Here is a 26,477-nt window from a genome sequence, read left to right on the forward strand (position 1 = left end):
TTTCTGTGCAAACTACTTTTATTTATAAGGAAAGTTTCCCTATTTTGTTTATAAACATTAAACCAGTGCTGTGTGAAGGCACTTAATTGGGGAGAGGTGGGGCAGGGATCCTGGTAGAGACCAATGTTTCCCACCCAGACCCCAAGACTGCTGGGAGAGGTGGTGTCAGCAGTGACTCCCAGGAATATCCAGTGGTGTGGTGGCCCATCCCAGGCCCGGCTGGGCAGGTGGCTGGCTTGCTGGGGGATGTGATGATGGTGGTAGGCATGGGAGGCACTTTGGACGGGATCTGATTTGGCAAAAGGAAGTGGTTTCCTGTCCCCAGTGATTTCCAGCCCTTCCCAGACCTCCCAAGGCTAAGGCAGATTACTAAATTTAAGGCTGGGGCCCTCCTTCTTCCCTGGACTTCCGGGAGAACAGAGAACCGGTGGCAAGGACCACCACCAGCAGGGTGAGGGGTGCAGATAAAGGCAGCAAAAAACAGAGGGAGAGGTCTGGAGGGAAGGCAGGAATGCTTGTTTCTGTCAGCCTCAGAAACCTCCTTCTATCCTGCTAGACTTTACTCCTTTGAGGCTTCACCCTGGGGAACAGCTGGGGAGAGACAAGATCTTCAGACATCAGGAGCTCCCACCTCCTCATCCCACATGCAAATCCGCTGCCTGTCTCTATCCTCCCACCCCTTCCTAAGGGGACCTCTCAGCACCTCCCAGACTGCTCCAGAATCCAAGTTCTGTGTCACCTCCAAGAACCAGATGGAACCTTCCAATCAGAGCCTCCACTGATGAAATGGAATATTTCCAGTGTCTCCTAACTGCCATAAGGAGAAGCCCACCTCTCTCTAACACCTTGGTTGTCTTTTTGGGTCCCACCTCCATATTTAAAAAATCTCCTCTCTCAGGGCCGGGAGCAGTGGGTTACACCTATAATCCCAGCAGTTTGGGAGGCCGAGGTGGGTGGATGACATGAGCTCAGGAGTTCAAGACAAGCCTGGGCAACATGACGAGACCCTGTCTCTACTAAAAACACAAAAAATTAGCTGGGCGTGGTGGTGCATGCCTGTAATCCCAGCTACTTGGGAGGCTGAGGCAGGAGAATCACTTGAATCCGGGAGGTGGAGGCTGCAGTGAGCCAAGATCGCGCCACTGCACTCCAGCCTGGGCGACACAGCTGAAGCTGTGTCTCAAAAAACAAAACACACACACACACACACACACACAGAAAAAAAAAAACCAAAATAAAAAAATCTCCCCTCTCAGGAATGTAACGGAATCTTCCTTGCCTTCTCCCCTAACCCTAATAGAGAATTTTCCTCAGTTACACTGTAATTTTATTAATGGATTTTTCCTCATTCTGCCCAATGCAGTGTAATGAAAGCTTCCTCTCCATCTGTTATATTATATATATAAATATATATTATATATTTATATATTATATATTTATATATAACATATATTTTTATTGTCACCCAGGCTGGAGTGCAGTGGCACCATCAGGGCTCACTGCAGGATCAATCTCCCAGGCTTAAGCGATTCTCCTGTGTCAGCCTCCTGATAAGCTGGGATTACAGGCACCCGCCACCACACCCGGCTAACTTTTTTTTTTTGTATTTTTAGTAGAGATGGAGGTTCACCATGTTGGCCAGGCTGGTCTCGAACTCCTGACCTCAGGAGATCCGCCCGCCTTGGCCTCCCAAAGTGCTGGGATTACAGGTGTGAGCCACCTGGCCGGTCCCTCCACTTCCTTCTTGTACATTGCTGAATCCCTGTGTCAGCCCTAGAGGTCCAGTCTTTTGCCCTCTCCCAGCCTTAATCTACAATTCTGTAACCCACCCACCATCATTAAAATGAGATTCTTCTTCGTCGCTTCCCTTGGCTAAAATGGATTATTCTTTAACCTCTCCACCAATACAACCAGGGATGATAATAAAAACATTGGATTGAGCAGAAACCAATCAAATAACTAGTAAGGCAGTACTGGCGAGCACCCTACATCCTGACAGCTTTATAAAGGGCGCTTCCAGCCAGGTGCGGTGGCACATGCCTGTAATCCCAGGACTTTGGGAGGCTGAGGCGGGCAGGTCACCTGAGGTCAGGAGTTCAAGACCAGCCTGGCCAACGTGATGAAACCCTGTCTACAAAAAATACAAAAAAAAAAAAAAAAAAAAAAAAAAAAAATTAGCCGTGCGTGGTGGCATGCGCCTGTCATCCCAGCTACTCTGGAGGCCAAGGAGGGAGGATCACTTGAGCCCGGGAGGCAGAGGTTGCAGTGAGTCCACATCTTATCACTGCACTCCAGTCTGGGTGACAAAGCAAGACTCCATCTCAAATAAATAAATACAAATTGGCCGGGTGCGGTGGCTCATGCCTGTAATCCCAGCACTTTGGGAGACCAAGGCAGGTGGATCATTTGAGGTCAGTAGATCAAAACCAGCCTGGCCAACATGGTGAAACCCCGTCTCTACTAAAAATACAAAAAGTAGCCGGGCGTGGTGGTGGTGGGCCCCTGTAATCCCAGGCAGGAGAACTGGTTGAGCCCGGGTCGGGGCGGGGGGGGGGGGGGGGCCCGAGATTGCAGTGAGCACAGATGGCGCCATTGCACTCCAGCCTGGGCGACAGAGCGAGACTCCGTTTCAGAAATAAATAAATAAAATAAAAATAAAAAAAATAGAAATTTAAAAATAAAATAAAGGGCTTTTCCTCACCTACTCCCCTAACTATAAGGGACCCTTACCCCCGACATTACTATTAAATATAACGGACTTTTCGTCTCCTCCCCATGAGCAATAATGAGCTTTTCTGACCTCCCTCTCCCAATATAACGGTTTGTTCCTGTTGCCTCTTCTTTTTCCTGTGGGATCCCCCTCTTCCCCAACCCCCAACTGTCGGGAGGTCCCCATGACTTCTCCCCTGGGCTCACCCCGAAGTAGTTCCGCGGCACGTAGCCCTCCTGGCCGTGCAGCGCGGCCCACCACCAGTCGGTCTCCTCCGGCCCGTCCCTCCGCAGCACGGTGACCGACTCGCCCTCGCGGAAGGACAGCTCGTCCCCGAACTCGGCGCTGTAGTCCCAGAGAGCGTACACTGCCCCGCTGTTCATCAGCCCCATACTCTGCTCGACGTCTGAAACATGCCACGGAGGGGAAGGTGAGAGCCTGGCCCAGGGGGTCCAGGAACAGGGGCCACGTGGGGTCCAGGACAGACCCTGGAATTTGGCGCCTGTCCCAGCAACCACCTGAAATGTTGTGTGTGCCCATGGCTGTGGATGGGAACCGGAGCTGGAGTCAGATGCCGGGACTGGCAGTCTTTGAGCGTTCGAGGAAACTGGGGGAGGCATGCCAGTGGGCCACCCACTCCCGAGGCAGGGTCAGAGGCTCCCATTTCTTTTCTTTTCTTTTTTTTTTTTGAGACAGAGTCTCGCTCTGTCGCCCAGGCTGGAGTGCAGTGGCACGATCTCGGCTCACTGCAACTTCCGCCTCCCGGGTTCACACTATTCTCCTGCCTCAGCCTCCCGAGTAGCTGGGACTACAGGCGCCCGCCACCACGCCTGGCTAATTTTTGGTATTTTTAGTAGAGTCAGGGTTTCACCGTGTTAGCCAGGATGGTCTCGATCTCCTGACCTCGTGATCCGCCCACCTTGGCCTCCCAAAGTGCTGGGATTACAGGCGTGAGCCACCACGCCCGGCCTTTTTTTTTTTTTTTTTTTTTGAGATGGAATTTCGCTCTTGTCGCCCAGGCAGGAGTGCAATGGTGCGGTCTCACTGCAACCTCCGCCTCCCGAGTTCGAGCCATTCTCCTGCCTCAGCCTTCCAAGTAGCTGGGATTACAGGTGTGCGCCACCATGCCTGGCCAATTTTTGTGTCTTTAGTAGAGACGGGGTTTCACCATGTTGGTCAGGCTGGTATCAAACTCCTGACCTCAAGTGATCCACCCGCCTCGGCCTCCCAAAGTGCTGGGATTACAGGCGTGAGCCACCTGGCCCGGCCCTCATTTCCTTCTTGTACATTGCTGAATCCCCGTGTCAACCCTAGAGGTCCAGTCTTTTGCCCTACCCTGGCGCTTAGCTTAAGTGGTACAGTCTCTAAGAAAGATTCGCACCTTCCTTGAATGATAGGGTCCTTTAAGTTGGCTCATCTGCCTCTTTCTTTTCTTTTCTTTTCTTTTCTTTTCTTTTCTTTTCTTTTCTTTTCTTTTCTTTTTGGAGACGGAGTCTTGCTCTGTCGCCCAGGCTGGAGTGCAGTGGCGCGATTTCGGCTCACTGCAACCTCCGCCTCCCGGGTTCCAGCAATTCTCCTGCCTCAGCCTCCAAAGTAGCTGGGACTACAGGCCCACGCCGCTACACCCGGCTAAATTTTTTTATATTTTTAATAGAGACGGGGTTTCACCATGTTGCCCAGGCTGGTTTGGAAATCCTGAGCTCATGCAATCCGCCCGCCTCGAGCCTCCCAAAGTGCTAGGATTACAGGCATGAGCCACCGCGCCTGGCTTTCTTTTTCTTTTCTTTTCTTTTTTTTTTTTTCAGACAAGGTCTCACTCTGCCACCCAGGCTGCGGGAGTGCAGTGGTGAGATCAAGCTTACTGCAGCCTCGAACTTCCAGATTCAAGCAATCCTCCTGCCTCAGCCTCCTCCTAATTCTTTATGTTATTATTAAATATTTTGTAGGCCGGGCACAGTGGCTCACACCTATAATCACAGCACTTTGGGAGGCCAAGGCAGGTGGATCCACTGAGGTCAGGGGTTCGAGACCAGCCTGGCCAACATGGCAAAACCCCGTCTCTACTAAAAATACAAAAAAAAAAAAAAAAAGAGTTAGCGGGACGTGGGGCCCTTGCCTGTAATCCCAGTTACTTGGGAGCCTGAGGCAGGAGAATTGCTTTCACCGAGGAGGCAGAGGTTGTAGTGGGCTATGGTGCCATTGCACTCCAGCCTGGGTGACAGAGCAAGACTCTGTCTCAAAAAATAAATAAATAAAAATAAATAAATATTTCGTAGAGGTCAGGTGTGGTGGCTCACACCTGAATCTTAGCACTTTGGGAGGCCAAGGTGGGCAGATTGCCTGAGCTCAAGAGTTCGGGACCAGCCTGGGCAACACCGCAAAACCCCATCTGTACTAAAAATACAAAAAAATGAGTCGGGCATGGTGGTGAGCACCTGTAGTTCCAGCTACTCAAGAGGCTGAGGCAGAGAATTGCTTGAATCCAGGAAGTGGAGGTTGCAGTGAGCCGAGATTGAGCCACTGCACTCCAGCCTGGGTGACAGTGAGACTCTGTCTTAAAAATAATAATAAATAAATATTTGTAGAGACAGGGGGTCTCTACAATGTCCTGTAGCCTGACCAGGCTCACCTTTCAAATATATAACCCTCTGTCTCACCCATAAGTCCTAGGACCTGCCTCACTCCAACTCTCCGTGAAGTTCCTTGCCCACACCAAGATACAACTGGCTCCTCCAGGTGTGAAATGACCCTGTGCACAATCCCCGTGGCACAGCCTACTTCGCCCTGCCCGTCGGGGAACCAGGTGATGTAGCCTGCCCCCTGGAGAGATAGGGTACAGCCTTGTGTCTTCCTACAAGCCCCTTTCTGGCAGCTGTAGCCTGCTCACCTGCCAGGGGTGTGGCAATGCCTCTCCCACAAGTGGCAGAGCCCACCTGCCCAGAGCCCTATGCCAGGTAGATGGCAGGGTTGAAACGTTCAGCTCCTCACCCTTGAAGATGTGAAAGGTGAGCAGACCAATCTTCACAGCCACTCTCCTCCCCAAAGGTGTCCAGCTCGCATAGCACAGCCTCCATGTCCCCTTTTCCCTTAGGAGGGCATAGTCCCCCCACCCCCGCAAGCGGTCCATCCCTCATCCTCCTCCTCGGCAATCCTGCCAAGTGGTTGGTACAGCCCCCATACCCTTCTCTCCCTAGTAGGGGGTAGTTGCTCCCCTCCCCGCTCCTGCGCACCCGCCAGGTACCCAGGCGCCAGCAGCCCTGCCTCGCACCTGCCAGGTAGGTGGCGCAGTCAGCATAACCCTCGCGGTAAGGGTCGCACTTCTCGAAGGCGGTGGCGCCGTCGCTGAGCGTGGTGGCGAAGATTGCAGCGCCGTGCTGCACCAGCGCCATGCAGATGACTGTGTCGTTGCACGACGCCGCGCAGTGCAAGGGTGTCCTAGGCGTGGGGGTGGGGGGTTGCGGGGAACGATGCGTGAGAGGCTGCGCGTCCGCCCACGGGGGACCCAGCCCACCGCGCGGGTCGGGGCTCACCAGCCGTGGCTGTCGGGGGAGTTGACATTGGCACCCGCGGTGATGAGGAAATCCACGATGGAGTAGTTGGCGCCGCAGATGGCGTTGTGCAAGGCAGTGATGCCCTCCTCGTTGGGCTGGCTCGGGTCGTTCATCTGAGTGCACCGGGGGAGGGGGAAGACTCAGTCCCGCGGCTGGCATCTGCGATGCCCCCGCCGCGCCCACCTCCCGCTCAGCAGCGCTCACCTCCTTCACCGCCTGCTGCACCACCTCCAGCTCCCCGGTCAGCGCCGCGTCCAGAAGGAGCACCAGAGGGTTGAGGCGCGCGCGGCGGGCCTTGCGCGGGGAGCCCGCCTTCCGCAGCACAGAGCGCATCTCCTGGGGGACAGGGCGCAGAGGTCAGCGACTTGGAGGGATTGTTAGTATATCCATGATCTAGAGTAGGAAACAGAGGTCCAGGGACTTGTGGCACCCATCTAGACAGGGGTAGAACTGGGATTCCCTCGGGATGGGGTGAGGGGGTGCCTTCGATCTCCTCCTAGAGCCTCCAGTTCCCTGCCATAGACAGGGAATCCTGTGATTTGAGAATCTTGGGCCCTGAAACTTGAGAGAAAGCTGGGGGGCCATGGGATTGGTGGCAAAGTAATTCTATCAGTTCAAAACAATGATTGTGGAAGCCAGTTATGCAATTCACACACAGTCTCACATTTCTTTTGTTAATAATGAATGCAATGAGACACACATGACAAAATGTTACCAGGTGTGTTCATTCCGGATGTTTGGAATTTGAGCATTTTATTATTCCTTGTGTTTTCCTTTTCTTTTTCTCTTTTTTTTTTTTTTTTTTTTTTTTTTTGAGACGGAGTCTCGCTCTGTCACCCAGGCTGGAGTGCAGTGCAGTGGTGTGATCTCAGCTCACTGCAACCTCCATCCCCCAGGTTCAAGCAATTCTCCTGCCTCAGCCTCCTGAGTAGCTGGGATTACAGGCATGCGCCACTATGCCTGGCTAATTTTCATATTTTTAGTAGAGACAGGGTTTTGTCATGTTGTCCAGGCTGGTCTCGAACTCCTGACCTCAGGTGATCCACCCACCTCAGCCTCCCAAAGTGCTAGGATTACAGGTGTGAGCCACTGTGCCCAGCCTCATGGGCTTTCTTATTTTTAATTTTCCTCCTGTAAGATTCATTTATTCTGGGCTGGGCGAGGTGGCTCATGTCTGTAATCCTAGCACTTTGGGAGGCTGAGGTGGGAGGATCACTTGAGCCCAGGAGTTCGAGAACAGCTTGGGCAATATAGTGAGACCCAGTCTCTACAAAAAATAAAAAATTAGCCTGACATGGTGGTGCACACCCGTCGTCCCAGCTACTTGGGAGGCTGAGGCAGGAGGGTTACTTGAATGGAAGAGAAGGAGGCTTCAGTGAGCCATGATCATGCCACTGCACTCTAGCCTGGGCAACAGAGTGAGACCCAGTCTCAAAAGAAAAAAAAATGCATTTATTTATTCCAAGTGTGTGAGTGCATAGCATTTGTGATTCTGGTCTTTGCTGTTTCCAGAGTTTCAGTGATTTTAAGATTCTGGAATTCAGAGATCCCAACAGCCACTGAATCCAAAATTCCCAGATGCTCAGTTATTTCAAGTTTCCAATATGTTGTGATTGCAGAAATGCTAGGCTGTGCTATTTCAAATTGCTGAGGGGCCAGGACTTTGGAATCCCAAGAATCTATGATGGAGAACTTTAATATTTTTCTGTTAGAATTTCTTTTTTTTGTTGGTTTTTCTGAGACAGAGTCTCGCTCTGTCGCCCAGGCTGGAGTGCAGTGGCGCGATCTCAGCTCACCGCAAGCTCCGCCTCCCGGGTTCAGGCCATTCTCCTGCCTCAGCCTGCCAAGTAGCTGGGACTACAGGTGCCCACCACCACGCCTGGCTATTTTGCATTTTTAGTAAAGATGGGGTTTCACCGTGTTAGCCAGGACGGTCTTGTTCTCCTGACCTCGTGATCCGCCCACCTCGGCCTCCCAAAGTGCTGGGATTACAGGTGTAAGCCATCGTGCCTGACCTAGAATTTCATTTTAAAAGACTAGAAGGAAATGGCTGGGTGCGGTGGCTCATGTGTGTAATCTCAGCACTTTGGGAGGCTGAGGAGAGTGGATCACCTGAGGTCAGGCAGGAGTTCAAGACCAGCCTGGCCAACATGGTGAAACCCTGTCTCTACTAAAAATACAAAAATTAGCTGGCCATGGTGGCGCACGCCTGTAATCCCAGCTACTCAGGAGGCCGTGGCATGAGAACACTTGAACCCAGGAGGCACAGTTATAGTGAGCTGAGATGGCACCATCGCACTCCAGCCTGGGTGACAGAGTGAGACTCCATCTCAAAAAAGAAAAAAAAAAAAAGACTAGAAGGAAATATTCAAAATGTTAATGATGGTTCTCTGTGAGTGGTGTGATTTTGTCCTCTTTCTTCTATTTTTATTTATTTTCCCCAAGCTCTCTATGGTGTTGGTGTATTTCTCTATAGTGGAACGTGTAAATTTAAAGTATAAATCTCAGCTGGGCACAGTGGCTCATGCCTGGTTTGAGACCAGCCTGGACAACATAATGAGAACTGTCTCTACAAAAAATGTTAAATATTATCTGGGAGTGGTGGTGCATGCCTGTAGTCCCAGCCATAGGGGAGGCTGAGGCATGAGGATCAATTGAGCCCCGTAGGTGGAGGCTGCAGTGAGCCATGATCTTGCCACTGCACTCCAGCCTGGGCAACAGATGAGACTCTGTCTCGATAATAATAACCCTCCATTACAACATATCAGTGCATGAATTTGTGATTTTATAATTCAAAATATGAGCATCTTTAATTGTCAGATTTGGTGACTTCAAGAATCAGTGATAATCAGTCCATGATACTAACTTTATAATTCTTTTTTTTTAAGAGAAGAGATTCCTTTTATTTTATTTTATTTTGAGACAGAGTTTCTCTCTGTTGCTCAGGCTGGAGTGCAGTGGCGCAATCTCGGCTCACTGCAGCCTCTGTCTCCTAGGTTCAAGCAATTCTCCTGCCTGAGCCTCCCGAGTAGCTGGGATTACAGGCATGCGCCACCAGGCCCAGCTAATTTTTGTATTTTTAGCAGAGATGGTGTTTCACCATGTTGGCCAGGCTAGTCTTGAACTCCTGACCTCAAGTGATCCACCCGCCTCGGCCTCCCAAGGTGCTGGGATTACAGGCATGAGCCACCGTGCCCGGCCTAACTTTATAATTCTAAGATCCTGTTCAAACCTTTAAATGCTCTAGGGCTCTAAAATGTTACTATTCTAAGACGGTGACACTTGCGTTTGATTCTTACATTCTATGATTTTTTAAGTTTCTCTGTGGCCAGGACTCTGTGATTCTACAATGGGATGCTCAGCCATTTCAACATGCTGTTATTCATCCCCTCTTGATTTCAAAATCCTGAGCCTCAAGGTTCCTTGCCTTTACTTTCAGGAGGGCCTAGGAATAGGCATTTGGGGGGGTCCACCTGACCCCTACTTCTCTGAGAAGTGATCTCTTCCCGCTGTCTACGCACACGGAGTGTTCAGGACTGTTCCATGTGGCTACAACCCTCTTCCCAGTCAAGATGCAGGGACCAAGATCAGCAGGAGACCATCCCCTGGTCCAATGGTGACAACAGTAAGAGCAGTTAACAGTTATGTGCCAGGTATTATGCTAAGCACTATATTAATGTATTTAATGTTGGCCGGGTGTGGTGGCTCACACCTGTAATCCCAGCACTTTGGGAGGCCAGGGTGGGCAGATCACTTGAGGTCAGGAGTTCAAGACCAGCCTAGCCAACACAGTGAAACCCCATCTCTACCAAAAATACAAAAATTAGCCAAGCGTGGTGGCATATGCCTGTAATCCCAGCTACTTGGGAGACTGACGCAGGAGAATCACTTTAACCCAGGAGGTGGAGTCCCGCACCCAGCCGAGACTCACTTTTTATTTATTTATTTATTTATTTATTTTTATTTTTTGAGACGGAATCTTGCTCTGTCACCCAGGCTGGAGTGCAGTGGCGCGATCTCAGCTCACCGCAAGCTCCGCCTCCCGGGTTCACGCCATTCTCCTGCCTCAGCCTCCAGAGCAGCTGGGACTATAGGCGCCCGCCACCACCCCCAGCTAATTTTTGTATTTTTAGTAGAGACGGGGTTTCACCATGTTAGCCAGGATGGTCTTATCTCCTGACTTCGTGATCCGCCCGCCTCGGCCTCCCAAAATGCTGGGATTACAGGCGTGAACCACCACGCCCGGCCTATTTATTTATTTATTTAGAGATGGAGTCTTGCTCTGTCGCCCAGGCTGGAGTGCAGTGGTGCAGTCTTGGCTCACTGCAACCTCCGCCTTCCGGGTTTAAGCGATTCTCTTGCCTCAGCCTCCTGAGTAGCTGGGATTGGAATGAGACCACCACTTCTCCTGTTGTCCTTCCCAGCTTCTCCCCCACCTCCCCTTTTCCCTAGTTTATAAGACAGGAAAAAAAGGGAGAAAGCAAAACGTTGGAAAAAAACAGAAGTACGATAAATAGCTAGATGACCTTGGCGCCACCACCTGGTCCTGGTGGTTAAAATAATAATAATATTAACCCCTGACCAAAACTGCTGGTGTTATCTGTAAATTCCAGACATTGTATGAGAAAGCACTGTAAAACGTTTTGTTCTGTTAGCTGATGTCTGTAGCCCCCAGTCACGTTCCTCACGCTTACTTGATCTATCATGGCCCTTTCACGTGGACCCCTTAGCGTTGTAAGCCCTTAAAAGTGCTAGGAATTTCTTTTTCGGGGAGCTCGGCTCTTAAGACGCTGATGCTCCCGGCCGAATAAAAACCTCTTCCTTCTTTAATCCGGTGTCTGAGGAGTTTTGTCTGTGGCTCGTCCTGCTACAGAATTACAGGCACGCGCCACCGCTCCGGGCTAATTTTTGTATTTTTTTAGTAGAGAGGGGGTTTCACCATGTTGGTCAGGCTGGACTTGAACCTCTGACCTCATGATCCACCCACCTCGGCCTCCCAAAGTGCTGGGATTACAGGCGTGAGCCACCGCGCCCGGCCGAGACTCACTATTTTATAAGAGGAGAGAGCAAAGCCAGGAACAGTGGCTCATGCCTCTAATCGCAGCACTTTGGGAGGCTGAGGCAGGTGGATCATTTGAAGTCAGGAGTTTGAGACCAGCCTGGCCAACATGGTGAAACCTCATCTCTACTAAAAATACAAAAATTAGCCAGGAGTGGTGGCACACATTTATAATCCCAGCTACTTGGGAAGCTAAAGCGGGAGGATGGCTTGAACCTGGGAGGCGGAGGTTGCAGTGAGCCGAGGTCAAGCCACTGCACTCCAGCCTGAGTGATGGAGCAAGACTCTGCCTGGAAAAAAAAAAAAATAGAGGAGAGAGCAGAGCAGACACAAGAGACACAGAGACAGAGAGGGAGAGAAGAGAGGGTGACTGCTTTGATTCAGGCAAGACTTCTCAGTCCCAGAATGAACCCACTGTTGTGCCAAGACTCAGTCATGTCCAGGTGTATGACTCAAGATTGCTGAAGGAATGCCCGGGGCAGGGCACAGGCACAGGTTATTGGAGAGAAGGAGCAGAGAACATCTCTATGTGGCCAAGACTCCCAGATGGCCCTCCATATATTCACACACAGCTATCCTAAAGACTACATTTCCCAGCATCCCATTGCAATGAGGCTCCTGGCCAGTGGGAGCAGGCAGAGTGATGTGTGGAACTCCCAGGTTCTGCCTGAAACAGGAAAGGGCACTTTCTCTTCTTCTTTCTCTCTTCCTGGCTGGAGGGCAGACTTGGTGACAGCCATCTAGGACCATGAAGGCAGGCTTACTCCCCGATGGATGGCAGAGCCCCAGGTAGATAGAGCCTGGGTCCTGACTCCAGTGAGGTGCCTACAGTCCTGGGCTGCAAACTCTTGGACTTCTACTCAAAAGAGGAGAAAACTTCGATCTCATCTAAGCCACTATATTTGGGGGGCTCTTTGCTACAGCTCCTGGATTCATGTAGCAAACATACCCCGGTTTCCTCCTGTATTACTTACCATGCTCTGCGGCTGCTCTGGTGGGCTGCTCTGGGACAGGGCCGGGGGTGGAATGGGAGCTGGTGGGGCAGGAGCAGGGGGCCCTGCCCTGGCCTCAGATCCCTCAGTGATGGGGGACAGCTCTGGCTCCGGCCCCCCGGGCCCTGGCCCCCCATGACGATGGAAGAGGCGGCTGATGATCTGCTGGTACTGTTTCTTGTGGGTAGGGGGCAGGGCCACAGCAGGGGCCTGCTCCATGGAGCCCCTGCGTTTGAGGGGCCGGGGAATTTCCGCCAACACCCGTGCCACCTCCTCCAGCTCGGGCACCGACTGTGCCTCCGGTGGCAGTGCTGGCTGCAGCCTCGTGGGGCTGAGAGGCCTTGCTACAGGGCCTTCATCCACATCGCCAGCCTCCAGCACTGGTGTCAGCAGCCCCTCTATCTCTGGCTCAGGCTCCAGCTCGGTGGGGGGTTTGGGGGGTCCTAGCCGGAACAAGAACCCATCAGAGGACAGGTCCCCAGGAGATACCCAACACTCCCTCTCCACAACTTCCAGGGCATACAACCAGCACATGATTTTCTGTGTGACCTCAGGGAAGTTCCTTGCCCTCTCTGGGCTACACTTTCCTTGGGCTGTGAATAATATACAATTATGATGCCTCCCATTTATTGAGCAGTTAGTATGTGCCTGGCGCTTTACATGCCTACCTTATTGTAATCTCACCACTGCTTTGTGAGGTAGATACATTGCCATCTCCACATTACCGAAAGGGAATCTGGGCTTCAGAGAGGACAAGTCAGTTGCCCAAAGCCATGCAGTTGGGACTTGAACTCAGTTCTGACTGACTCTAGAATCTACTTCTACCAACCGTGATAGATGTGATTTTCTGAGATCCTGAGAATTTCCTCTCCTAACATCTCAGGCAGAAAACTCCAGCAGGAAGTAGAATCCTGGTGTTTAATGATTTCTTCTCTGTCTTACTCACTCTGACAGTAAAGCAGGTGGAAATAAAAATATGCATTATTGGCTGAGTCGAGTGGCTCACACCTGTAATCCCAGAACTTTGGGAGGCCGAGGCAGGCAGATCTCTTGAGATCAGGAGTTTGAGACCTGCCTGGCCAACATGGTAAAACCTTGTCTCTACTAAAAATACAAAAAAAAAAAAAAATTAGCTGGGCGTGGTGGCACATGCCTGTAATCCCAGCTACTCAGGAGGCTGAGGCACAGGAATCGCTTGAACCCAGGAGGCGGAGGTTGCAGTGAGCCGAGATTGCACCACTGCACCACTGCACTCCAGCCTGGGCAAAAGAGTGAGATTTCATCTCAAAATATATATATATATATATATATATATATATACACACACACACACAAACACACACACACTTTATATATATAGTGTGTATATATTTTTATATAGTATGCATATACATATAAATAATACACACATACACACGGCTGGGCATGGTGGCTCATGCCTGTAATCCCAGCACTCTGGGAGGCTGAGGTGGGTGGATCACCTGAGGTCAGGGGTTCGAGACCAGCCTGGCCAACATGGCAAAACCTCGTCTCTACTAAAAATACAAAAAATTAGTTGGGTGTGGTGGTGCATGCCTGTAACCCCAGCTACTTGGGAAGCTGAGGTAGGAGAATCGCTTGAACCTGGGAGGTATAGGATGCAGTGAGCTGAAACCTCACCACTGCATTCCAGCCTGGGCAAGAAGAGTGAAACTCCATCTCGGCTGGGCACGGTGGCTCACGCCTGTAATCCCAGCACTTTGGGAGGCCGAGGTGGGCAGATCATGAGGTCAGGAGATCGAGACCATCCTGGCTAACATGATGAAACCCCGTCTCTACTAAAAATACAAAAATTAGCTGGGGGTGGTGGTGGGCGCCTGTAGTCCCAGCCACTCAGGAGGCTGAGGCAGGAGAATGGCGTGAACCCGGGAGGCGGAGCTTGCAGTGAGCAAGCACCACTGCACTCCAACCTGGGAGAAAGAGCGAGACTCTGTCTCAAAAAAAAAGAGTGAAACTCTGTCTCAAAAATAAATAAATAAATAAACCCCAAAACACACACACATACGCATTATTTCATTGAATCCCTGTCACAGTTCTATAGGGTAGATATTATTAATCTCTCTTCACAGACGGGAAACAGAGTTTCAGACAAGTAATTTATCTTCAGTCACACAGCAAGTTAGCAGTGAAGAGAGACTCCAGCCCATCTGCTTAACTCACTGATCTCACACCTCAAAATATTAATAAATTATTATAACTAATATGGTAGCTATTTATTTGAGACTGGGTCTCACTCTGTCACCCAGGCTGGAGTGCAGTGGCGCTATCACAGCTCACTGCAGCCTGGATCTCCCAGGCTTAAATGATCCTCCCACCTCAGCATCCTGAGTAGCTGGGACTACAGGCACCCACTACCATGCCCGGCAGATTTTTTGTACTTTTATTTTTAGTAAAGGCTATTTTAGTTTCACTATGTTGCCCAGGCTGGTCTTGAACTCCAGAGCTCAAGCAATCCTGTCTGCATTAGCCCACCAAACTGCTAGGATTACAAGGGTGAGCCACGGTGCCTGGCTAATATGGTAGCTATTGATAGCTTACTATGTATCAGATCCTATTTATTTATTTATTTTTGAGACAGAGTCTCACCCTGTCACCTGTGCTGGAGTGCAGTGGCATGATCTTGGCTCACTGCCACCTCCGCCTCCTTGGCTCAAGCTGAGTAGCTAGGACTACAGTGGTGAGCCACCATGCCCAGCTAATTTTTTATTTTTATTTTTATTTTTTAATTTTTGATAGAGATGGGATTTCATCATGTTGTCCAGGCTGGTCTTGAACTCCTGACCTCAAGTGATCTGCCCACCTCGGCCTCCCAAAGTGCTGGGATTACAGGTGTGAGCAACTGCACCTGGCCCATCAGGTGCTGTTTTAAAGGCTTTATATGAATTTAATAACATATGTCAATAAGATCGATTCTATCATTATTTGCCTTTTTTTTTTTTTTTTTTTTTTTGAGGCAGAGTCTCCCCCTGTCGCCCAGGATGGACTGCAGTGGCGCAATCTTGGCTCACTGCAACCTCCGCCTCCCGGGTCCAAGTGATTCTCCTGCCTCAGCCTCCCAAGTAGCTGGGACTACAGGTGCCCGCCACCACGCCTGGCTAATTTTTGTATTTTTAGTAGAGATGGGGTTTCATATTGGCCAGGCTGGTCTCGAACTTCTGACTTTGTGATCCGCCCGCCTCGGCCTCCCAAAGTGCTGGGATTACAGGCATGAGCCACTGTGCCCGGCCCATTATTTCCCTTTTACACTCAAGAAAATTGAGGCCCAGTGAGGTTAAGTGACTTGCCCAAGGTCACACAGTGTGGAACCAGGCAGTCTGGCTTCAGGGTCCACACTTAACCTTTGAGCTATCCCTGGCTCCTACCCAAATTCCCAAACTCACCTGGCCTAGCTCTCAGCAGGGACAGTGCTTGTAAAGAGGCATTTGGCTGTGATCTCCCCACCTCCCAGGGCTGGTCTGGTCCCCCTGCCATTTGTCCTCCCTTCACCCAGTCCTCTAGGGCCCTCATTGCTGACTCACCTTCGTTCACAGGGGGCCATGTCTGTTGGGGATGCTGGGGGGCTGGGGTAGGGGTTTGGGGTTGGGGCTGGGGCTGTGGGGGCAGCTGGGGCTGTGGTTGTGATTGTGGCTGGGGCTGTGGTTGTGGTTGGGGCTGCAGCTTAGGCGGGGGTGCTGGGGTGAAGAGGGGGGACCCAGGGAGCATGGCGCGGCTGGCCCCGTGCTCCCAGAAGGCGTTCTGCAGCTTGAAGATCATGCTGAGGGGGATGGGACGCTGGCGCGGGGCCCCGCGGGGCTGGGGGCTGGAGGGGGGCATGGGGATGCGGCTGACGGGCTGCCAGCTGCGAGGCAAAGTGCCCGACGGCCCCGCGGAGCCCAGCGAGCGCCGGTAGCTGCCCGCGTCTGAACGCCGGTCGCTGGCCAGAGGAGAGACCTTGTAATTGCGCGGCAGGGTGGCGCTGGTGAGGTTGTCCTGGGGAAGAGGGAAGGGAGAAGGGGATCGGGTGAGAGAGGGAAGGTGGAGGGGAGGTAAAGACAAAAGACGAGAAGGGAGAGGAGGTGAGGGAAGCCCTGGGAGTGAGGGAGAAGAAAGGGTGAGGAAGGAGCAGAAACCCAGCACAGTGAAGGGAGAGCGTGGGAAAGGGCGCCGAGACCCAGATCGCAGCCCCGAGGGGGAGACTGGCCTTGACCCCGCTCCCCGACCCCACTCCTCGACCTTCCCCAGCCTCTCCTCCCCAGGCGTCGCCTCCTCACCTTGCCGGTGCCCCCCAGTCCATCCAGGCTGCTCTCCCTCCAAGGCAACAGCTGCAGGCTCGGCGAGGCAGGCCTCGCGAAGACGTCCAGGCCTGCGGGGCGGGAATCATTAGGGTCTGTGGGGCTGCCTCTCCTCCGGGTCCTCCACTCCCCGGGCCTCCACCACTCACGTTCATAGCTCGCTGTCTGCGAAGGCTTCTTCTCGTACGCCACGTCCAGGTCAGACTCGTTCCAGGCTTTCGGGGGCCGCCGGCGCAGCGTCAGGTCGTCTGGGGAGAAGTTTCCAGGGAGGATGAGACGGGAGGGGTGGCGAGCCCCGGATCCCGCCCGCTTTGACCCCGCGAGTCAAAGGCCCCGCGAGGGGCCCCTGGGTTCACCTTGCGCGCGCAGAGGCGGGGCGAATGCGCTGCCGCCGGACCCTAGCAGGGAGCTCCCGAAGGCGGACGCTGGCGCGTCGTAGGCTGTGGCAGGGGGGCGCGGTGACGGCCCGCGCTCGGGGAAGAAGGCCTGGGGCCCCTCCGCCAGGGGGCTGCCGCGGGGGGAGCCTGCGCGGCCCAGGAAGTCGAAAGGCGTGGGGGGACCCTGCTGGCGCAGCGGGCCTGGCCCGGGACGCGGGGAGGGCGCACGGCCGAGGGAGCTGCCTGCGCCATCGAAGGCGCGGGGCCGGGGCGAGGTCGCGCGGTCCAGGCTGCCGTAGGCGTCCGGCTGCAGGTAGAGCGGGGTGCGCGGCGACGACGGCCGGCCCTTGGGGGACAGCGGGCTGTAGGGGTGCAGTGTTGGGGCACTCTCTGATCGTCCGAACGGGGTGTCTGCGCCGTCGGCGGCCGCCTTCCGGGGGGACCCTCGGCTGCCGAAGGGCTCAGGGATCGAGCTGGAGCTGTACCGGGGCGGCTGTAGGGAGGCCAGGGTATTGAGGGATGGATCAAAGGAGACATAAGTGGAAGGGTTGGTGTGTGGGCGGGGGTGTCAAGAGAGATCACTGGAGGTCAACCCAGAGGAGGCCGACCGGCCATGGAAATTCAGGCACAGAGAGCCCAGGTGAGGAGTGGTGGGGAGACAGCCCTGAATCAGCACTGTGGCTAGCCCATTACTCTATGTCACCTTTATGCCGCTTAGGTAAACACCTCTTTCCTTCTGAGGGTCCCGTTAGATGTCCACTTCCACTGGTCCCCTCTTTTCTCTTTCTTTCTTTCTTTCTCTCTCTCTCTTTCTTTTCTTTCTTTCTTTCTTTTCTTTCTTTCCTCTCTCTCTCCTTCCTTCCTTTCTCTCTCTCCTTCCCTCCCTCCCTCCCTCCCTGCTTGCTTGCTTTCTCTCTCTTTCTTTCTTTCTTTCTTTTCTATCTCGGCTCATTGCAGCCTCAACCTCCCTGGCTTAGTGTGATCCTCCCACTTCAGCCTCCCAAGTAGCTGGGATTACAGGTATGCACCACCACACCTGGCAACTTTTGTATTTTTAGTAGAGACAGGGTTTCACCATGTTAGCCAGGCTGGTCTTAAACTCCTGACCTCAAGTGATCCGCCTGCCTCTGAAAGTGTTGAGATTACAGGCGTGAACCACCGCGCCCAGCCAGATTTTTAAAAAATCATTTGTAGAGGCTGGTCTCAAACTCTTAGGCTCAAGCAATTCTCTCACCTCGCCTTCCAAAGTGCTGGGATTCCAGGTCTGAGCCATTGCGCCTGGCCTGGTCCCCTTTTTTCAAGTTCCCTTGAAGAGCCCACAACCTGCATAACTATATGGGGCAATTTTGCCTGAAATCCAGGCCTCTGGTCTGGACTGTGGCGAGAGGCTGGCTTTGGAGATCAAGGTGGGAACCAGGCTTACCCTAGAAGGGGGTCCGGCCTGCGGGCCAGGAGGCGCGGGAGAGTCTGACCACAGTGACTCCAGCTGCTTGGTCAGTTCATCCACCTTGGCCGCCGCCGTGTCCAGCTCCATCTGCTTCAGATCCATGTGTTTCATGGCCAGCGCTGGGGAGGTGGGAGTGGAGGTAAGGACCCGGCCTCCTGGCAGGGGCCGGCCTCAGCACCCCTTGCCCGCTGCCGAGGGCCCCGCCTCGCCAGCCCCGCCCCCTACTCCAGCTTACACTGGAAGTTCATGTCCAGAAAGTCCCGCGCGCTCTGGAATGCCTCGCTGTCCATGGTGCCGGCCGGAGCGGGCGCCTGCATGGTGGGGAGGGAGGGAGCTGGCTAAGACCCCGCCCCTGTAGACCCCGCCCTCAGGGAGTCAGACGCCGTCAGGAGCGGGACAACGCCTCAACTCAGTTCCTTCCCCTGGAAGCCCTTTACCCTTTCACCTCCCCAGCTGGGAAATGCCAACTCCTCCAAAGCCAAGTCCATGCGCCACGGAGAAGTCCAAACCCAGTCTAAAACCTTCGGAATTCACTTTCTCTTTCTTTTGTGTGTGTGTGTGTGTGTGTGTGTGTGTGTGTGTGTGTGTGTGTGTGAGACAGAGTCTCGCTCTGTCGCCCAGGCGGGAGTGCAATGACGCAATCTTGGCTCACTGCAACCTCCGCCTCCCGGGTTCAAGCAAATCTGCCTAGCTGGGACTACAAGCGCGCGCCATTATGCCCGGCTAATTTTTGTAGTTCTGGGATTACAGGAGTGAGTCTCCGCGCCCGGCCGTGTCCATCTCTTTATCTCAGTCCTAAGACCTGAATCACTCCTTGAACAATTATCTATTGATCACCTACAATGTGCCGGTAAACATAGGATGGAATAACTATGAATTACTGAATGTTTACTAGGGACCAGGACGCACTGTGCTAGATCCTGTTTTTGTTTGTTTGTTTGTTTTTGAGATGGTGTCTCGCATTTTCGCCCAGGCTGGAGTGCAGTGGCGCGATCTCGGCTCACTGCAAGCTCCGCCTCCAGGGTTCACGCCATTCTCCTGTCTCAGCCTCCCGAGTAGCTGGGACTACAGGCGCCTGCCACCATGCCTGGCTAAATTTTTGTATTTTTAGTAGAGACGGGGTTTCACCGTGTCAGCCAGGATGGTCTCGATCTCCTGACCTCGTGATCCATCCGCCTCGGCCTCCCAAAGTGCTGGGATTACAGGCGTGAGCCACCGCGCCCGGCCTTGTTTTTGTTTTTTAATAATAATTCTGCTGTCTGCTGTGTACTAGAACCCATGCCTACTGCTTGGGGTATAATGTAGTAAATGTAGTAAAAACAATATCCTCCGGGCGCGGAGGCAGGAGAACGGCGTGAACCCGGGAGGTGGAGCTTGAACTGAGCGGAGATGGCGCCACTGCACTCCAGCCTGGGCGACAGTGCGAGACTCCGTCTTAAAACAAACAAATAAATAAATAAGTATGTTTAAAACAACAACAACAATAACCAGCCAGGCGCGGTGGTTCACTCCTGTAACCCGAGCACTTTGGGAGGCCGAGGTGGATGGATCGCTTGAAGCCAGGAGACCAGCCTGGCCAATATGGTGAAACCCCGTCTCTACAAAAAAATACAAAAGTTAGCTGGGCATGGTGGCATGTGCCTGTAATCCCAGCTACTCAGGAGGCTGAGGCACAAGGCTCACTTGAACCTGGGAGGCACAGGTTGCAGTGAGCATAGATTGTGTCACTGCACTGCAGCTTGGGTGACAGAGCAAGGCTCTATTTAAAAAAAAAAAATTAATTGAGGGGCCACTCCCTTCTAGAGTGGTGAGAAATGCCGTGCACCGAAAGCTTCATTCGATGGTCAAAACCACCCTAGCAGGCAAGAAAGCATGGCTCAGAAACATATGTTCAAGGTCACCCTGCAAGAAGTCGGTAGTAATCGGTTTCACACCCGCATCTAACTTATTCTGGGTCATCTCTACCAGATTAGAGGGGTCCTAGAGGGAAGCGACTGCTCAGCTTCCTTTCCCTAGGGTCCCCATTCAGTGGAGGTCTGGCTGTCACTGACCCATTGTTAGCAAGAGGAACAGGGAGGTGGCCAGGGGTGGAGGGGCAGCTGTGGTCACTGGCCCAGTGGGAGGGAGCTAGGCCACTAGGAACCGGTCAGGCCAGCACCATCCCTATCCCCATGCCAGCCACCACACCCACCAGCTCTGCCACCTCCCTGCTGTATCGACCACTTAGCTCTGGCAGTATAGGCAGCAGGGCAGGCTGGGGCATGCTGATACCCGCCTCTGTCTGGGAAGTCGAAGGAACAGAACCTGTTCAGGCTGGCGGCTCATTTGGATGAACAGGGAGTGTGTGACCTTGGGCGTTGAGTCCTCTCCACTCCCTGGGCCTCAGTCTCCCCAACATCAAAGAAGAAGGCAAATCACCTTTTTTTTTTTTTTTTTTGAGATAGGGTCTCGCTCTGTAACCCAGGCTACAATTGTGACTCACTACAGCCTCTTGACCTCCCAGCTCAAGTGGTCCTCCCACCTCAGCCTCCTGAGTAGCTGAGACTATAGGTATAGCCTTGCGCCACCACGCCCAGCTAATTTTTTAAAAACATTTTGTACACTTTGGGAGGCTAAGGCGGGCGGAACACGAGGTCAGGAGATCGAGACCATCCTGGCTAACACGGTGAAACCCTGTCTCTACTAAAAAATACAAAAAAATTAGCTGGGCGTGGTGGCGGGCGCCTGTAGTCCCAGCTACTCCGGAGGCTGAGGCAGGAGGCTGAGGCAGGAGAATGGCGTGAACCAGGGAGGCGGAGCTTTCAGAGAGCCGAGATCGCGCCACTGCACTCCGGCCTCGGAGACAGAGCGAGACTCCGTCCCAAAAAAAAAAAAAAAAAAAAATTTGTAGAGACAGGGGTCTCACTTTGTTGCTCAGGCTGGTTTTGAACTCCTGGGCTCAAGCAATCCTCCCGCCTCAGCCTCCCAAAGTGCTGAGATTACAGGCATGAGCCACCACACCTGGCCAAACCAGCTATTCTGAAAGGCCCCTTTAATCTCTATGAGCCCCAGACTTTCAAACTGTAAGGACCTTAGGACTGTAACTAAAGTTCTACAGAGCCTAAACCCCTCAGCTAAAGAGCCTATTGTTGGAAAGTTCTGAGTCCAAGATTCTATCTTTGGAACATTCTAGAATTCTCCAATTTGTCTAACCCAGAATTCTGAGTCTTTCTGTACCACATTCTACCTAACCCAGGGTTGCACTGCTCTGGAAGTCTAGATGGATGGTATAGTGCGGCTGGTAAAAGCATGAGTAAGAAGTCAGACTTCAAAAATTCAAATCTGAGGGCCGGGCATGGTAGCTTCTGCCTGTAATCCTTGCACTTTGGGAGGCCGAGGGGGGAGGATCACTTGAGGCCAGGAGTTCAAGACCAACATGGCCAACACAATGAGACCCCATTTCTTAAAAAAAAATAAAATAAAATCATCAAATCTGGCAGCACCACCGTCCAAACCTGACCACAGTACCTCAGTCTCCTAATCCATAATATGGGGATAAAAGTTCACCTCATAGGACTACTGTAAGAATCCACCTGGTCAGAAGGTGCAGGAAGAATTCAGAGCTCTGAGAATTGAGGCCTCAGGAAGAAGAGACTACAGGAATAAAAACTCGGGCATTTAGAATTTCAGAGATACACAAACAATACTTTGTTAACTGTTAAAATAGATAAATGAGCAAGTCTGTGCAGCCTCCAATGCCAGCTGTAAGTGACTCTTTTTTTTTTCTTTTGGTAGAGATTTAGTCTCTCTCGCGCCTGTGGTTAGGCTGATCTCGAACTCCTAGCCTCATGGGATCCTCCCCAGCTCGATCTCCCAAAGTATTGGGACTACAGGCGTGAGCCACGGCGCCATGATCCCCAAATTTCCAAGATTCTCAGATTCCATGCTGACATTCTCTGGCTCTCAGGAAATGCCAACCCTGGGTGTGGGGCTGTCGCGGGGACAGGCGGTGGGGACGTCGGAGCCACCAGGGGGCGGTCACGCCCGGACCCCCGCCAGGAGGGCGGACTGCGCCTGAGCTCAGGCCCGGGGAATGCGCAGCGGGCCCGGGCAGGTGCTGTACATCCCGCGGCAAGGGAGCTGGGCCGGGCGGGGTACAAGGGCGGGGCGCGGGGGTGGCGCGGGCCGTGTGTCTGTTCCCAGGCCTCTGCCCCTGACCTCTGCCTCCGAGTCCTCTCCCATGTGCTCCCCTCCAGCTCTAGCTCCGAGCTCTCCCGCGGGCTCTGGTCCAGCCGCAGGTACTCTCCCCTGGGCTCCTCTCTCCGCTCCACCCCTGGCTCTCCTTCCCTGGCCTCCTCTGCACCCCAGCCAGGTTCTTTAGGGCTAAGGATCCTGTGGACTTCCTGGAGGAGTCATCTTCAGTAGGAACCGGGTCAGAGAGCCAGACTGAGCTGGGAACACCCAGGCTGGACTCCTACAGCCCTGTCGGGTCACACTGAATCTGGAGAGGCTCCACAGTCTCTGGGACTCGGTTTCCCCCTTTGTGGACGTCTATGGAATGGGCTAGGGCCTTTCTTGCTCTAAGCCTCTACTTGGGCTTGTTATTTAGCTTCTCTGTGCCTGTTTCCTCATGTGGACCATGGGAAGAATTAATACCTTCGCCTCAAAAGGGTATGAGGATGGAGTGACATAATTTATAAGCCGTGATTAGAACAATGCGGTGCGTGAAATAAAGTTCACACATACAGGATTCATAATTACCAGATGTCCTTGGCTGTTCATTATAATAACACAGGGTCTGGCAACAGAGTGAGGGGTCCAGACTCAATGTAATTTTTTTTTTCCCCTAAAAGGGCCCTTTCAACTCTTTCTGAGATCATACAAGCCCTGAGTTTTGACACCCAGGGTCTCAACTTCCTGAGCCCTTGCCTCTCAGAGTCCTAAATTTCCCCTGTACATTCCTGAGTCTGGCCAGTGATCACCCTCAGTCACTTAGGGACGGGAGGGCTGGGAGAGCCCTGGAAGATTCCAGACAGAAGCTGGCAAAAGCCCAGGGTGTGGGCAATATCCACTCTCCAGCCTCCGTTTCTCCACTCGTAATGAGGAGTCCTTCCCTGGGGTCAGCAAACCTTATTCAAAGGGAGACCTCTCAGTCACCCAAGATTCCTCTAGACAATGCGAGCTTTCCTACCTACCTACCTACCAGCTCTGAGCTTGGTACACCCAGAGCCCTGTTTTGGCAGCCACGGTTATTATTTTTAATTTCATTTCAGGTTATCATCAAATGCCCTTCAAGCCCAGACATTGGGAAACACTCCTCTCTCATCAGATGCCCGCCTCCCCCATTCTGTTTTTAATCCCCCTTCTTAGGACGCATGGGGGTGGAGAGAACGGGGAGATAGACAGAGGGAGGTGCCTGGTCCTGCCCTCCCCCCGCCTCAAGGACAGACAGACACCTCCAGAATTAGCCTCTGTCCCTCCCTTATCTCCCACAATACCCCAGGTCAGACAGATGGGCGTGGAGGTGACATTTCTCACCTCAGGGTCAGGGCAAGGAGCCCTGAGGCAGAAGGTTAGTCAGAAAATCTGGCGGGGGCGGATGGAATCCCGTCCCCCAGAGAGCGCAGAAGAAAGAGGAGGCAGAATCCTGACCCCACAAACTCTACTGCCTGTGTGAGCTCCAAGCCTCAGTTTACCCCTTCCTCTCCGTGTAATGGTTAAATGCCCGGCTATGCAAACCTCCCAGAATCCAATAGCCGCTTTCCGGAATTCTGCCCTGGGTTCTAGAACTACCTCTGCAAACCCAGCTGTTTCCCACCCCATAAGGCAATAGGGGAGCCCACCTCCGCCAGGGGGTGCCCTAGGGCGGATGTCCCTTCTCTGGTTAGGCAGGTCTGACGCCCAGGTTAATGACATGTTGGGTTCGCTCAGCGGCACAGAGGAGGTTGGAGATCTGCCTCGGTGTTTTCTCTCCTACCCCGCCCCCATCCCCGAGCCGAAAAGTCGGGGGAGAGCCGGGACACAGCCTCTGGTGGGACCCCGGGTACCTGTCCTGCTCCACTTCAGGAACCCAGGCTCCACTATCCCTGCCCCACCCTTAATTCTGCTCAGAGACCTAGAAGATCGGTCGAGACAGCAGCTTGAGGCTGGCAGGGTGGTCACCCATTCCACCCTGAGCCCCACCAGTCTGAGCCTCTCATTTCTGACCAAGACTCGGGGATTCGAACCCCTATACTACCCAAAGACTCGGCTTCCTAGAGCCCCCCAGTTCGAGGGACTCAGGAATTCCAGCTCCAACGTCTCCCCGGGATGAAGGGGTCGAATCCCTCCATTCCAAGAATTCAGGCATCCGAACCCGCTTTCCCTCCCTCCAGTAAAACAGGCAACGGAGTTTCCTTCTAAGGATCCAGGTGTCGGCGCGCCCCAAATTCCGCCCTGGGACCTGGCGTCCGAGTCCCCTCCCAATCCTCCCAGGGACGCGGGTGTTCGGCTTTTTCAGGGCCTCTGGTCCCCAGGAGGGTGAAACTCACGGATCCGGGCAGATCCTGGCACCTGGGGGCTTCCTCCGGCTCGGGCTCCGGCTTGGGGAGCGGAGAACGGGGCGGGGCAGGAGCTAGGAACAGGTTAGACGACGTGACTTGGGCTGGAGGGAGGCGGGTCCCGGAGGGGAGGGGGAGCCAAGGTCGCCTCGAGCACCTTGGGACTTGTAGTCCCGGAGGGACAGGACGTAGCCCGAGACGATCCCATTTGGATTCACCCAGAGTCCATTTCACAGACAGGAAGGGCGAGGCCCAGAAGCCGAGAGCGACCAGGCCAGGGAGATACAGAAGAGCCGAGACGCCTGCCTCGCTGTGGCTGGAGACTGACTCCTGAGCCCTTGCCCCACCCCTTCAGGCGCAGTATCCCCTTTCCTGATCAGTATCCCCCAGGGTCTCTGAGCCCGAATCTCCCCGACGATAAAAAGTGCGGGTTGGATCTTCAAAGGATGTCCCAGCAAGAGTTCAAAATCTTAGTTTGGACTACAACCCCCAGCAGCCTCCGCGACCGACCTCGGGCGACTCTTTGCCTCGGGTCCTGTGGGAATTGTAGTCCTGGAGCCCGCAGGGGCTGCACCCCGGTGTCTCTCTCGCCCACGCGAAGGAAACCGTCTGGAGATCCTGGATAGGGGAAACATTTCCCCTTCCCCTTGACCCTCCCTCCGCTCTGGAAAGCCTCTCCCACCTGGGGAGAAGGGGTGCCCCAATTCTGGAGTAGGATCCTAAATCTTGGCAGAGGGGGCGGGAAGTGGCGCTGACACACTGGCCAGGAATGCAGTCGGGTCACCCTGTCTAGCCACCGTCCCGCGGCTCCAACCGCCGCCCAACGCGGGGCGGCCCCAGTGGGAAGGGAAGTGGGTGCGTCCCCCAAATCTGCGTCCACGTGCCGCTGTTTACACGCTCCCTGGGGCAGGGAGGAGTCGCCGATCAGGTCCCTTCCTGAAAGTCATCGAGGTTTCCCACGCATGAGACTAAACCCCCGAGGGCATCTACAAGTCCTATTTGATCCACAAACGCTACACCGTGCCCAGCACCACTCCACGCGTGTGGGGCTCCTGGGTCCGAGGCTCCGCCCTCGAGAACCACAAGCTCCTCCCCCTATGTTTCCCGCTCCCCCGGAGTCCAGAAGCCCCGCCCCTGGCTGGAACTTCACGCCCTCCGGACGGATTGCCCCTATTTCTCCATTTTCCCGCTTCTCCCAGTCAAGTTCTGAACTTCTGAGGCATCTGGGCCTCCCCAGAAGACATTTAACACAGAAAGCACAGCCCTACTAACTAGGATTCTTACCTGTCTCTTCAAGAATTTCAGACCAATCGACCGTCCTGTCTCTTTAAGGCTTAGGAAGAGCAGTGTGGCTGCCCCTTTAAGGAGGCGTTGCAACAAACCATATTGGACAGACGATGGGGGCGACCCATCGGTACCCGACGGGCCTCTGACTCCAGCAATACAGCGAATCAGCGGCTTTCGGGAATACATTTTTCGGAAAAAGACTTCTTCCTCGGTTTTCTGCTCTGCA

The 26,477-nt window shown here is 53.4% G+C and overlaps 1 protein-coding gene across 2 annotated transcripts; it reads right to left on the reverse strand.

Moving 5' to 3' along the window:
* On the reverse strand, nt 1–26,437 carry PPP1R13L (protein phosphatase 1 regulatory subunit 13 like). Of its 2 annotated transcripts, none has more exons than XM_034945614.3 (13): nt 26,249–26,437; nt 18,682–18,757; nt 18,423–18,565; nt 16,979–17,492; nt 16,772–16,870; nt 16,602–16,693; nt 15,870–16,320; nt 12,295–12,755; nt 6,466–6,597; nt 6,241–6,374; nt 5,979–6,145; nt 2,917–3,116; nt 1–591 (listed from the first exon to the last, which is right to left on the reverse strand). In XM_034945614.3, the coding sequence occupies exons 1-13, from the start codon at nt 26,435–26,437 to the stop codon at nt 553–555; spliced, it is 2,697 nt and encodes an 898-aa protein (XP_034801505.3). In that variant the 3' UTR covers nt 1–552. The 2 variants fall into 2 exon arrangements, with proteins under 2 accessions (XP_034801505.3, XP_054958932.2); XM_055102957.2 differs by lacking the exon at nt 26,249–26,437 and adding an exon at nt 24,956–25,366.
* Nucleotides 26,438–26,477: the final 40 nt, after the last annotated feature.

Source organism: Pan paniscus, chromosome 20, assembly GCF_029289425.2.
Source record: "Pan paniscus chromosome 20, NHGRI_mPanPan1-v2.0_pri, whole genome shotgun sequence".
NCBI classification, from domain to species: Eukaryota; Metazoa; Chordata; class Mammalia; order Primates; family Hominidae; genus Pan; species Pan paniscus.